The sequence below is a fragment of the Haliotis cracherodii genome, unplaced genomic scaffold (assembly GCF_022045235.1).
Source record: "Haliotis cracherodii isolate W230 unplaced genomic scaffold, xgHalCrac1.p SCAF_7, whole genome shotgun sequence".
NCBI lineage: Eukaryota > Metazoa > Mollusca > Gastropoda > Lepetellida > Haliotidae > Haliotis > Haliotis cracherodii.
In genome coordinates, this window is record NW_027266330.1 from 39627374 (window position 1) to 39643262 (window position 15889).

Here is a 15889-nt window from a genome sequence, read left to right on the forward strand (position 1 = left end):
GGAGGTGTCATGATCGATAGTTCATTTCCTTGGTCAGTGACTTTGCTAGATACTATAACGAATGAATGGATTGATACTAAAAAATTTATATCAACTGTTTCACATCTTTTATCTGCATGGCCACGAACAACATTGTGCAAGTAATAACCTTTATAACAGTAATACTACATGTTCTTTATTCTAGTACTACTTGTTTATGTCAGAACAACTTGTTCTTTATATTAATACTACCTGTTGTTTATAGTGGTACTGCCTGTTGTTTATGGTGGTGCTGCCTGTTGTTTATAGTGGTACTGCCTGTTGTTTATAGCGGTAATAATTGTTGTTTATGGTGGTACTACCTGATGTTTATAGTGGTACTACCTGTTGTTTATAGTGGTACTGCCTGTTGTTTTTAGTGGTACTACCTGATGTTTATAGTGGTACTACCTGTTGTTTATAGTGGTACTACCTGTTGTTTTTAGTGGTACTGCCTGTTGTTTACAGCGGTAATAATTGTTGTTTATAGTGGTACTACCTGTTGTTTATAGTGGTAATAATTGTTGTTTATAGTGGTACTACCTGTTGTTTATAGCGGTAATGATTGTTGTTTATAGTGGTAATAATTGTTGTTTATAGTGGTACTGCCTGTTGTTTATAGTGGTACTACCTGTTGTTTATAGTGGTAATAATTGTTGTTTATAGTGGTACTGCCTGTTGTTTATAGTGGTTATAATTGCTGTTAGTAGTGGTACAAAATGTTGTATGTAGTGGTAATATTTGTTGTTTATAGTGGTACTACCTGTTGTTTATAGTGGTACAAGTCAAAATAAGGTGCAAAGAAAGAACATTATTGACGTTTTTCAATGAGGAAGAAGCGAGGACTGTGGGGGACAGTCCATGAAGCAGCCATGGTCACTGATGCCTGGAGAGAGACTTGTCACTGTGACACGTGGCCAGCCGCACATTCCAGGGCTCAGTGTCAACAATGACAGTCTGGTGAGACTCGCTGACCACCAGATGGACACAGCCAGTACTGGACACTGACGGACGTGTTGAATCACAACAGTAGAGTACTTCGGTGTGGAAGTGTGTTGATTACAGAGTATACAATAAGACAATAAGCATGATACACCATGTACACAAGTCTGAATTCATACAAACATACACACGATACATGTTTAATGTTCTAGGGAGTCTTTTCTATATGCTTTGATAAGAATATATGGTTCCACAACCGACAAAATGTTCACTAAAACACCTAAGGTCAAGTTCACTATTGAAATATAATCTTGTTCAAATTTGAAATCCAGTTGTCTGGAAGTTGCTAGGCAGTGAAACCTATTTGTGGTAAATAATGAACTATTCATGGTGTTACATATCATGTCCATTGCTCCCAGCTTGCCGGAACATCTATCAAGTACCCACATTACACTACGATGTCAGCCCCTGTACTCCGAAAACATTCAACAGGATGCAGGTTGTCATTTTCCCCACGAGATTAGTCCTGATTTTCGACATCCTCAAGTAATTTTGTGTTTCAATTTGATCGTATTTCAGCTATATGATCTTTTTGTGTACACACACGATATATATTTCAAATATCTGGTCTAATGTGCAATTCCACAAATAAAAAAACACTCTTTTGGGTCTCACCTTAAGTTGTTTTCATTGATAGACTTCAGGAATGAAAGAAAACACTATCTTGGGGAGACATTTTTATCAATTGTTGTGAAATACAGTGTACAACAATGAAAAGAGTGTAGCCATGATCAATAGAGACTTGTATTCAAACATGTGCAACAGTCTTCAGTGTTCCCTGGTAGATATGACTGATATATCACCCTGCTATATGATGTATCACCCGATATAGGGAACATGCATGGCATACCCTGCATACCACTGACTCAGGAGGTATGAGTGCACGAGTCAAACCACTTGGGACAGCTATGCATGTTGGCTTAACTTAACACAATGCTTAAGAAGACTACAAACATCATAATCAGAAAATTCCGCATTCTAAAACAGTCTATCATAACCTGGTAACAGCTGTCTACTTGCCAGATTTCATCAATTATGCTGGTGTCAGTTCTGATACAACTACACTCACACATTCATAGCCACAGTCAAGATCAATAACTTCAGAATAATGCTGTTTTCAGTGTCTTGCCACTGAGAGAAGTAGTGTGGTTGTGTTTAAAAAATAGTAAATTTTATTTCTAAAAGAAATGGAATTGGTTAACAGGAATACAAGTGTAAAAGCCTATATGAAAACCTCTTCCAAGCGAACAATCACAAATATGACACAACAACAATCCAGTAGTGATGGTTTCAGATAACACCTAAAATGTTGTTGTTGGTTTGTTGTTTAACGCCGCACTCAGCAATATTCCAGCTATATGACGGCGGTCTGTAAATAATCGAGTCTGGACCAGACAATCCAGTGATTGATATCATGAGCATCGATCCATGCATTTGGGATCGATGACATGCATCAACCAAGTCAGCGAGCCTGACCACCCGATCCTGTTAGTCACCTTTTACGACAAGCATAGTCGCCCTTTACGGCAAGCATGGGTTGCTGAAGACCAATTCTACCCCGGAATCTTCAAAGGTCCACCTAAAATGAATGTTCTGTCTGTGATTGAATAGATATCACAACTAGAACCAGTGAAGATCTGGGATAGAATTCATCTTCAGGAACCCATGCTTGTCATAAGAGGCGACGACCAGGATCAGGCGGTCAGACTTGGTTGATGATGTCATCATTCCCAATTGCGTGGATCAATGCTAATGATATCAATCACTGGATTGTAGTACAGACTCGATAATTTACAGACCGTCATCATATAGCTGGAATATTGCAGAGTGTGGTGTTAACAACAAACAAACGTCAGGCAAATCATGTAGACTTCATCTGACATACAGTACTTATAATGTTTCAATGTGCAATATTCCAGCTATTTGACAGCAACTGATAAACCAGTGGTTGATATTATGAGCAACGTTCCATGTCGTCAGGTAAAATGACATGCAACCAACCAAGTCAACAAGCCAGACCACTGTTTCCATTTAGTCGCCTTGTACAATATCATCTCATAACAGCTCACAGAATTCTTCCTGAATAAGTTTGTTGAGCCATAACAGATGTTTCATTCCAGCTCTGAAGCATTTCCCTTGCATGTCCTCTCACAAGATTCCTGTACACGGGATCAAAAGGAACATGCCTCTATATGCATGGCACTTTATGTTTCTGGGATGGACTCTGCATCTCCCATGTTCAGCTAATACACTAATGGCAACTTGAAATGGCTTTCCTCAAACCAGCAAGTCATGGAATTTGTCATTCAACAAGTTAATGGAAGTAATCAACTCATATATCCTGCTTACAATCATACCCTATTAATTCTAATACCTGTTGTACATTTTTCACAGCCTAGGGGTCTCCTAAATAAACAAGCTACAATGATTGAAATGATCTGTAACAATTACAGCACCAGCTGAATTATCAGTAGGCAATCATATTATTATAGATATACGTCTTTTATCAATGCCATCAATTAAATATTCTTGTGCCATATTTAAACAACTTTTATAAAAGCCATCAATTACACATTCCTGGGACATTTTTAAAACTTCTGACAATGCCATTAATTAATTGCACAGTTTCATCTTCTAGCAATAGCCCATCTATCATAACATTTAGACATCAAGGTGAGGCTATGACAGGCCCTCCCACTGTGGTGCATGCCTTTCTGGATCAGTGTAATCTACCAGAGCTCCAGATAAGCTGCGTATCTGCGTGAAATACGCATCAGAAATGCAGAAATACGCAGTAAAATATAATCCAAGCGTATCAAATACGCAACGAACATTACAGATACGCTACAAAAATAAAACTTGTGCGTATCATCAAAATATTGTGAAGTAACCCTGCGTATTCGATTAGCAAATCAGCAACTTATTTTGAATTATAAACGGGCATTCCGTCAACCTTGCCAAACTCCACGATGACAGTTACATCATGATCATTTGCCATCACACTTTCTTGTGGAAGTATCGTGGTATTTTTGAGTCCTATAAAGCTCTCAAACCCACACGACACCAGTTTGCAGGGACTAGATGAATAGTGTTTTTAAATTTTTAACTTAAATACCCACATCTGTAAAAACTAGTGGGTAACAGAAATTTGAATACGCAGATTGAATTACTGATACCCAATGATTTTAAAATGCATGGGTAAAATACCCACGACACCAAAAGCTTATCTGGAGCTCTGTCTACGCTTGTCAATACCCTGTCAGCACCTCCATCACACCCTGGTTCACATGTCACGGGAGAGGAGGACTGTTACACTTGACACCTGCGACTTCAGGGTCAGATACAAGCAATTACTGTACAATCTGCTCTGACTCCTGTGTCAGATACAAGCAATTACTGCACAATCTGCTCTGACTCCAGTGTCAGATACAAGCAATTACTGCACAATCTGCTCTGACTCCAGTGTCAGATACAAGTAATTACTGTACAATCTGCTCTGACTCCAGTGTCAGATACAAGCAAATACTGTACAATCTGCTCTGACTCCAGTGTCAGATACAAGCAATTACTGTACAGTCTGCTCTGACTCTAGTGTCAGATACAAGCAAATACTGTACAATCTGCTCTGACTCCAGTGTCAGATACAAGCAATTACTGCACAATCTGCTCTGACTCCAGTGTCAGATACAAGCAATTACTGTACAATCTGCTCTGACTCCTGTGTCAGATACAAGCAATTACTGCATAATCTGCTCTGACTCCAGAGTCAGATACAAGCAATTACTGCACAATCTGTTCTGACTCCAGAGTCAGATACAAGCAATTACTGTACAATCTGCTCTGACTCCAGAGTCAGATACAAGCAATTACTGTACAATCTGCTCTGACTCCAGTGTCAGATACAAGCAATTACTACATAATCTGCTCTGACTCCAGAGTCAGATACAAGCAATTACTGTACAATCTGCTCTGACTCCAGTGTCAGATACAAGCAATTACTGTACAATCTGCTCTGACTCCAGTGTCAGATACAAGCAATTACTGTACAATCTGCTCTGACTCCAGTGTCAGATACAAGCAATTACTGCACAATCTGCTCTGACTCCAGTGTCAGATACAGGCAATTACTGCATAATCTGCTCTGACTCCAGAGTCAGATACAAGCAATTACTGTACAATCTGCTCTGACTCCAGTGTCAGATACAGGCAATTACTGCATAATCTGCTCTGACTCCAGAGTCAGATACAAGCAATTACTGTACAATCTGCTCTGACTCCAGTGTCAGATACAAGCAATTACTGCACAATCTGCTCTGACTCCAGTGTCAGATACAGGCAATTACTGCATAATCTGCTCTGACTCCAGTGTCAGATACAAGCAATTACTGTACAGTCTGCTCTGACTCCAGCGTCAGATACAAGCAATTACTGTACAATCTGCTCTGACTCCAGTGTCAGATACAAGCAATTACTGTACAATCTGATCTGACTCCAGTGTCAGATACAAGCAATTACTGTACAATCTGATCTGACTCCAGTGTCAGATACAAGCAATTACTGTACAGTCTGCTCTGACTCCTGTGTCAGATACAAGCAATTACAGCACAATCTGCTCTGACTCCAGTGTCAGATACAAGCAATTACTGTACAATCTGCTCTGACTCCAGTGTCAGATACAGGCAATTACTGCATAATCTGCTCTGACTCTAGTGTCAGATACAAGCAATTACTGCACAATCTGCCCTGACACTATGATCCCTTCACACTGATTTATGACAATGCAATAAACCAACACAATCCACCCATTCGTTAATTCCCCTGCACTTCAACACAGGGTACACATACTCAAACACTACGATACACTTGACCTAATTCAACCCCACAATCGTTTCTCCTCATCGCCCTCCTTGATTCCACTGTTATAGTTCAATAACCACTTTACAAAACGTTTTATCAGGCTTAAGCCAGGAAACATTAATTACTACATATTTTTCTAAATCTTTGAAAACCATGAGCGGCAGAAATTGTTATATTTATATCACAGTTAAAAGCATGAGGACATGGTGTCTAATCGTTGACATGGTTAGAGTCAGAGGCGTGGAGTGGTGTTGATATTCTGTAGTACCTAGGGACAATAAATGATGTGAGATTGGATGTATTAAGGCAAGAGGGAGTGACAATCTCATCATTAACTTAATATTGCCTAATCTGTGCTGTCTAGATGAAACAGTTGAGCTATAGCTGTCAATGGTTTCTTTAACATTCATTCTCACCCATGCTACAAACGAAAAAAATAAATTTATTTAAAATGGTTATGATAATTCGTCATCGTGAGGCGAGAATGTGACAGTCTGTCACTTAGCCACAATGTAGCTTCTTGTTCAGTGCTAATTTGTCACTAAGCTCATCTTGAAATTAGTTGTAAGGCAACAGGCACATATTACATGTTTGTTTTATTAAAATGGTCACGTCAAGTGAGGTATGTAAAATACTTCTGCAGGAGTAGAATTCAAACATCAATAATGGGTTCAATATAATATATTAAAGTAGGACAGCTCATAAAACTGAGTTCTCTCCACATTATTTGAATATTTATTGAATATTTTTTAAATTCTTATATTGTGAGATGATGCTTTCTACTCCTGTATATTCTTATGTGTATGTATGATATGGAATTGTCATTCAGACATTAATAATCAATCTTAATGACTATATTTGATCAAAATCAGACCAACTGTATAGTGTCCGACTACCACAGATCACGTTGACTTATTTCTTGGGTCAACAGTTCTCTTTTCATAACTGAAAGAACACCAGGGTGTGAAAGTCATGTCTAGTCCCAGCCAAGCATAACACAGTATTATTTCAGTACACAACATATATGTTGATGGTGCTTGTTTATATCACAGCCTATATTTAATGCATGACATATAGTCTGATGGTGCTAGTATATATCACACCCTAGATTTCAATACATTACATATATCCTGACAGAGCGTGTGTATATCACACCCTAGATTTCAATATATTACATATATCCTGGCCGTGCCTGTGTATATCACACCCTAGATTTCAATACATTACATATATCCTGGCAGTGCCTGTATATATGATAGCTTAGATTTCAATACATTACATTTATCCTGACAGAGCCTGTGTATATGATAGCCTAGATATCAATACATTACATATATCCTGGCAGTGCCTGTGTATATCACACCCTAGATTTCAATACACGACATATATCCTGGCAGTGCCTGTATATTTTATAGCCTCGATTTCAATACATTACATATATCCTGGCAGTGCCTGTGTATATCACACCCTAGATTTCAATACATTACATATATCCTTGCAGTGCCTGTGTATATCACAACCTAGATTTCAATACATGATGGCGTGGTGCTTGTATCTGTCCTGGCTGGCAGAGACGTGGGATGATGAATAGTATGGTTATAACAGTGTTTGTTATTCATGAGGCGTCTGTGAGACGTGACCTGCCTTCACTCTGCCGTGTAGTGGCACAGGTATTGTTAGCTTAACCATCCCACACAGCTGACACTGGGTGCAGTCGCAGCCAACACACAGACGTACACAGACACAAACAGACACAGACACAGACACACAGAGACACAGACAGACAGACACACACACACACACACACACACACACAGACATAGACAGACACACACACACAGACATAGACAGACACAGACATACACACACACACATAGACAGACACAGACATACACATACAGACACACACACACACACACAGACAGACACAGACATACACATACAAATACACACACACACTTACACACACACACACCTGAACTAACGCTTATTGTATGCCAATATGTGTGTAGCAATTAACTTTCATTGTACATGTTGTATGTTAATGCATATATATGTAACAATTAACATTCATGGGTCTTGTATGTCATTGTACCTATATATATATAGTTCAAATATAAATACCAATAATCATGATAATAGGATTAGCCTGAAATTGTATAGCTACAGATTTATCTAGAAACAAGTGGGGCACCTAATCGCCAGCACACAAAGTCAATGATCTAACCCACTCAGCCACTGAGGCTTCCACAATAATGAAAGTCCGACAACTGGTAGTCTAGATCACGTACTTTGAGTACCCCTCTGACAAGTGTAAATTGGCAGGGCTCCCATAGCCGTAAGCTTTGAACACAATGCCATTTAGAAAGTGGTCAAATGTAACAAATGTTATATTTGGGATAACACTTTCCGGACGGAACAGGACTGGAAACATCCCAAAAAGAACGAAGATTTGCACTTTACTCAGAAAGTGTTATCCCACATATAACATTTGTTACATTTGACCACTTTCTAAATGGCACTGTGTGTTCACAGATACCCAAAGTTGGAAATGTTAGTTGTTGGGGGCAGACATGGATTTTCTTTGATAGGTGACAAGTGAAAAAATGGGTCGATCTCGATACCTGAAACCAAATAATTTCAGGGAGGCCTAAAAAACTGCACGGGCAGTTTTAACTTATTACTTTATTTGCTATTTGATACAAACATAAGGGAAGTCTAGAGGCACTACAGGAATTTTATCTATGATTCTAAACTAATTGCCCTTGGCAGAGAACTTGGGGAAAAATTGTTCTTTTGTTAAAAATTTGATTTTTTTTTAGGTTCCTATTTTCCTAATTTCAGAAGTATTTTTAACATTGAATTTTACTATTGCATTCAAGGTTAAAGTGAGCAATGTTGAACTCAGGATTAAAACCTCTTCCTGTATTGGTGCTCTTATCAGGGAAACACATGTCACCTTACAAAGCAATCATACTTCTTATAACCATACAGTATGAAGTGGGAAATGTTTTATTCTAATTTGGGGCGGTCGTGTAGCCTAGTGGTTAAAGCATTCGCTCGTCACACCGAAGACCCGGGTTCGATTCCCGACATGGGTACAGTGTGTGAAGCCCATTTCTGGCGTCCCCCGCCGTGATATTGCTGGAATATTGCTAAAAGCGGCCTAAAATCAAACTCACTCACTCACTCTTTTATTCTAATTTGGGAATTCTTATTGATATTAGTTGCAGACTTAGGACCAAATATTGACCCCTAATCATGTCCAGATAAACCCCTGCGCTATCAGCTCCTAATGATATGGCTTGATGGTAGTTGATGAGAAGATCCTCCCGGGCCCCAATCCCACGCTAGGCGAGATGAAGAGTAGGAGGCGCCGCCCTCACTGTGACATGAATCATGGAGTGCTGTAAATACATGGGGGTACCTGCACACCAGGAAAGACACTTGTGTTTACTTTCGTCAACCTCACATTTCCTCAAAAGGTCACTTTGAAATTTATAGCTTGTTTGTCCTATCAGCAGTGTTTACCTTGTCTACAAAAAACTGTCACCTATTTCACAGAGCATGATGGGAGTGATGGCCGTGCGTGACAGCAACACTGACACACACCACCTTCTGGTCCAGCGGTTCACAACCATGGCCACAATTGTATCTGCCCTGGTAGCATGAAAACATTTACCTAACACAGGCATGGCTAGTCTGGTGGTTGTTGAACTAGCTAAAATAGAATTAATATTTGAAAATAGTGAGTGAGTATGGTTTTACGATGCTTTTAGCAATATTCCAGTAATGTCATGGTGGGGGACATCAGAAATGGGCTTCACACATTGTACGCTCAAAAGGGAATCAAACAGGTGTTTAGCATGATGAGACCCTTTGACCACTAGGCTACCAGACCACCGTAAGAAAAAGTGAAAAGACCTGAAGATGGTGTACAAGAATTTTTCAATACATTTCTTAATTATACATTTGCTGCAAAGTTAGAAATAAATTGTTATCATCCCTTAGTCCTCAAAACAATCTGATACAACGTTTCCATCTACCTAATGGTAAGCATGGTTGTCCACAACGAAATGTGACTATAGTCCTTCATGAATGCGTCAACTAGGGTGTGGGGGCGGGGCTGAGGGTGGGGAGTCACAATGTCCTGTGTCAACTAGGGTGTGGGGGCGGGGCTGAGGGTGGGGAGTCACAATGTCCTGTGTCAACTAGGGTGTGTCGGGGCGATGATACTGACAAGTTTTGTCACTTGTTTATAGCAGTCGAGACAACAGCAACAATGACATGCCCCTAAAGTCACACACACACACACACACACACAAGCTATTAGCCACACCCAGTCTGATTTCACTGTTATAAGTAGACTGGAATGTAAGAGACATATTGAGACATAGGATGGGTGTTTTCTATCATGAACATGCTTATCAGCGTTGACACATGAGTGAGTGAGTGAGTGAGTGAGTGAGTGAGGTAGAGTTTGTTGTTTAATACCAGTCAAATTGACCAGCAGTGTTGGGCTTTGATCTATGAAATATTCACACAATCATTCACACAATCAAGACAGAAATGATAGTTGGCGTTTTGATTTGAATCATAATGAGATTTAGGAAAAACCTTTTCTTTTCCATTTTGTCTGAAAACAACCTGCTGATTACTCACCAATGCTGACTTATGAAACCAGCAGCCAACACAGGAGTGTATCATGTGTATAAATAACTGTAGGCCTTAAGTGGGACTGGGTGCAGGTCTGATTGTGCTGGTATGTTTAATGTGGGAGTCACGCTGGGAGTAACACCTGAATGAACTGAAACAGCTACTCCTTGAAACCATGACATGTTACTAGATCACGTTGTAGGCTGTTGTGTTTGTTTGTTGTTTGACACCACTCTCAGCAATATTCCAGCTATATGACGGCGGTCTGGCCCAGACAATCCAGTGACTGACATCATGTCATGAGCCTCAATCTACTAAAGACATATACCAGTATGTTGGATAGTGTATATATACCTGTATGTGGAATATTCTATATATACCGGCATGCTGGCATATCGCCTTCACTGATGCTACAAGGGAAAGTTGAATCATACAAGAAAGACGGTTTGTAATCATGGTTGCTGATGAAATAGTTCCATCATTTCAACTTAATTTTGATATGATGGAGATATCGACATAAGTCAAAATAACCTAACCATGTCGACCGTCCCATGTAACACACAAACCCCACCACAACAAGTCATCACCCATCAGTAATAACACACTTGGTCAACCATGAAATACAGTGGGTTAGCGAGTGTGGCATTTGGGATTGTCCAGAACATAAACAGTGTCATGTAAGTGATTGTATATGAACATACAGCTATCAGATAATGAATCTGATTCCAAACTAACACATTCTTTGATATAGGAAGCACTGTTTTGTTTAATGGTACAGATCAAGACAGCTGTTTCAGTGATGTAACTGAAATGAGATTTTAAAATTATTGTATATGTCAAAAGCAAGGTGTTATCAACACCAATGACACCTCCCCCCCCTAAAAAAAAATAATAAATAAATACAAAATACAAAATGCATCTGCATGATATCAAATCATCTTGATTAAACAAACAACAGGCTATTGACATACATCGTTATTAATGCCGAGCATTAACCTACATATATATATATACAACATACTAAGTAAGATATAGGTGAAATAGAAATGTTAATCAGGTCAAAGGTGATAGATGGTTGTGGAGTCATGTTCAGAAAGTGTCATTTGCTTAAGGCTAGCAAAACCCAGCGTGGTAAAGGTGGGTCTAGTGTAGGGGTGTGTGACTGCTTGCTTACCGATGTTGACAAGTCGTATATTGTCGGCCGCTATGGCATTCAGTGCGAGAGTGACATTTTCAAGGTACTGATGTTGGTTATTCGGTTTCCTGATAACTCTTCCGATGCTGGGTTTCTGCTGTAGAGATGCTACGAGAACACACAACTTGACACCATCACATAAGTCCTCCTGTAGATTGTCCACTGACAGGCCAGACCCGTGAAGCTGTAGGTTTATCCAGTTCTGGAAAGTGTTTTTTTGTATAGTGATCCACTTGTCGCTGTCCCCGACCCTCCCCGACAAGCCCCGACCCTCCCGGGATCTCGCCTGGTTGCCGATGATATCAACTTCGCTCATAGTTGTAATAGTAAATTCCTTCACAAATATCCAGTTATCAGGGGGTATCCCTGTTCATTCACACCTCTACAGCCGTCGGATCAAATTAAGTACAGAATCAATACAGTTCAATTGGAGCCAATTTATCGATCCGCCTTGTTACCCGGCCGCTTGCTTGTTGTGTTTCAGGCGACCCTGAACGTCAAATGCACTGACTCGGCGCTCGGCAAGAATGGACCACTATTGGTCTAGTACGAGGGTGTTGGCCTGATCCAGGTAGCGAGCTCGCCTCGCACTCCTTGGCTTTGCATATTCAAATCACGGTACACAGAACCGGTTTGTCTTCTCCGCCCGTCAAGCATGACAAGTGCCGACCACCTGGTCCTCATACTTACCTGACGAGTGTTTATATGTTGGCTGTTCAGTGGCAGTGTTCTAGTGAAATTACAGGTAGACAGGTGAATTGCTCGTTGTGGTGTCGATGGTCATTTACGCGGTCCGCGTTAGTGCGTCACTTAATTTAAACCGTTTCATTCTGATATTTCGGATGTAGGTACACTGGACAAGTTTTGTAACTGGTAACCTCAACTGATGACTTGGCGTAGTGGAAGTAAGGTCCCGGGTCTAGCATATGTTGGCCCTCGTGAGGTAAACAGTTATATATGTCTCTGAGGATTTTATATTAAAAGGTACAATCATAATGTATAACTTTAGTTCTCGTGGTATTCGGAAGACATGTCACTTCCAGTGACCGTGATGGTGAGGACGTGTGATTCGCATCTGACCACAATGAGTGACCTTTCACTGTATCAACAATGACCTTCTGACCCTTTTCAACACTTCACTTAAAACAGAATTGTTAAGTGAATCTTTATTGAACTTTTTCTGTGATGTATTTTTCTGATTTTATTTAAACTAGTTTTTGAACTTTTTAAGATTATCCTCCACGATCTGAAGCTTATTGTCAGCCAATGTATAGACCTTGTAATGTTATATTCATGTGAAATATAGACATTGATTGTAACCCTGTAGCTAGGTGAGTGAGTGAGTGAGTTGGGTTTAACGCCGCTTTTAACAGTATTCCAGTTATATCGCAGCATGTCAGCATAATGTGGGAGGAAAGCCCGAAGTGATGCAGGTCTCAGTCTGTAGCTAGGATGAGTGAGTGAGTATGGTTTTACGCCGCTTTTTGCAATATTACAGCAAAATCGCAGCGGGGGACACCCAAAATGGGCTTCACACATAGTACCCATGTCGGGAATCGAACCCGGGTCTTCGGCGTGACGAGCGAACGCTTTAACCACTAGGCTACCCGACCGCCCTCTGTCGCTGTGGCTAGGGTAATCATCAACTGTAACATTGATATGCATCATAACATGCGACGTTAGGGTGGTGAGGTGAAATGGAGGCAGGACCACTGATAGTATATAAGCAAAGAAATCAGCGTTGTGGTAGTATTAGAAGTAGTTTTTGTAGTAGTGGGGATGGCAGTAGTAGTTGTAGTAGTGGTAGTAGAATTAGTAAGAGTAGCAGCAGCAGCAGCAGTAGTAGGAGTAGGAGTAATAGTAATAGGAGTTGCAGTCGTAGTTGTAGTAGTGGAAGGAGAATAGTTTATATTTCTTACTGTTGACATAATATTCTATCTTTGATATGAAAGTATGTTTTGGTCCCATAATCTATAAAATGAACAGATTTCTTCATCTTTTTACTTACGGAATTACATGTTAATGAAGTTTTCCCAGTATCATGCTCCAAATTGTCCTGAATTTATCACTTTCCTGTCAGTCGGACACACAGAATGTATATTGATTAACAGCAGAACGCCACTTGGCGAATAAGCAATACAATGTGTCGTTAGCCAAACAGTGTATCTACTTGCCGAAGTAAATACAAACAATCGATGCTATTAAACATGTAAACACATTACTAAAATTGTTGATGACGTATAACTGTCACAGTCAATGGAGAGATGTAGATGGTAACACCAGTAAAAGACCGTATAGCGCCATACGTACACTGTGTCACAGTCGATGGAGACATACAGAAAGTAACACAGAGAGTTGTAACTGATATAGCAACGAGATGCAGAAACAGAATGAGAGAGGTGATTATACGAGCGCTTCCTACATTGCAGACATCCGCTTGGAAAAGTTATTGTTTTTACGAAACTACGAAAGACAAAATGTAAAAAAGAACATGATAGATGCATTTGCTTTGAGTCCTATTTAGACCGTCTCTACCAAGGAGGTCCTATTAGTTCTAAGACCCAGGTATTAGAAAATCCAGTTGTGATTACGTTCACAAAGCCATCTTAGCGCTGAGGTGATCGTAACTCCTATACTTTAACACTGGCTTACGATAGTCGTAGCGCTAAGATCGCTTTGTGGAACGGCGCCCTGGCCCTATTCCACAAAGCGATCGTAGCGCAACGACAGTCGTAAGTCTATGTTAAAGTATAGGAGTTACGATCGTCTTAGCGCTACGATCGCTTTGTGGGAGGGGGCACAGGACGTTGATTAATGTTGAGGTAGTGAGACCCAGAGAGATGTTTCCGTGTGGCTAGTGTTGACTACACCGACTGATGATGGATGAGAAAACATACACCTTTATGGATAATAACTTATGGTTCATTGCATTTATTTATTATCCAGAGTTGTATGTTTTCTCTTTTCCTTGCCAACTTCTAGAATGCCTATCAAGTAGTTGGATGAAAAATGGTCGCCGCTGGAGACGGGTCGTCGACATGTGCCGCGTTATGTTTATCTGAACGGCTTTTGACAAATCGGTAAAGATATTCCCGTGCTTCTGCCAATAGACTGCCGAATTCGTCGGTCATAACGTTTGATCCAAGTTGAAGTAACTGTTTATTATTTGTAGGTACGGAAGCCTTTTAGGGCCATTTGGTTTTTTTTGTTTTTTTCAAATACTATCTTGAAATTTCAAGATACTAAGTTGAACTTTCAAGATACTATCTTGAAGTTTCAAGATGCTAAGTTGAAATTTCAAGATACTAAGTTGAAATTTCAAGATACTATCTTGATACAATCCTTAAAGGCTTCCGTAGGATCTTGACATTTCAAGATTATTCACTTCAAACGTATTTTTACATCTTAGTATGTTAACTTTTTATCTTGAAATTTCAACTTAATATCTTGAAATTTCAACTTCTGTATCTTGAAATTTCAACTTAATATCTTGAAATTTCCACTTAGTTTCTTGAAATTTCAACTTAGTATCTTGAAATTTAAAGATAGTATCGTATTTTACTCTTATTTGTTTGCATTAAATGAGTGTTTTTCATTCTGTATTAGTAAAACGAATCCTAACAGACGATGCCTGTACATATTTGAGATGGAAAAATCACCAGTCAAGCAGGACATGCATGATCGTGATTCTCTCATCACAAGGGTTAACTAAGTGAGATAGGCGCATGCAAGATTGCTAAATGGGGCTACTTTTGGTAGGGGAATTGCAGCAGCCGTCTTCAACGAGGCAAGACATAAAAACATAACATTTGTACTATCTGACATACTTATCAAACGGATCGTGTGCCGCCAAATTATTTCATTGTTACATCCAGTGTTAGAATAGTGTATTTAAGTAATATATTCCTAGGTTTATGTGCTATGCGAAGTATTTGTGACATTTTGTCACGCCACATCCGAGGAGGGAAAATCTTGCACGCTCGACTAAATATTGATTGAAAGATGCCTTCTAATTTTTCAGAATAAACTACTTTTAACCTTCAACACCCCCTCAGTCCACCTTATTCAGCATCGTTGGCCAGGACCCGCGTTGGTTGATTCACTGCAGACTCAAGTATGTGAAGTAAAGGCGATCTTCATGTATGTCGTATTTAGATGAAG

General features: G+C 39.8%; 1 protein-coding gene across 1 annotated transcript in view; it reads right to left on the minus strand.

The window, feature by feature from the left end:
* The window catches only part of LOC139447095 (filamin-A-like), a 113844-nt gene extending 101526 nt beyond the window's left edge, over positions 1–12318 (minus strand). Inside the window, exon 1 of the mRNA XM_071228256.1 lies at positions 11708–12318. Within this exon, the coding sequence (XP_071084357.1) occupies positions 11708–12044 (337 nt within the window). The 5' untranslated portion in view covers positions 12045–12318. The remainder of the gene's footprint in view (positions 1–11707) is intronic.
* Between the last annotated feature and the right edge of the window lie 3571 nt (positions 12319–15889).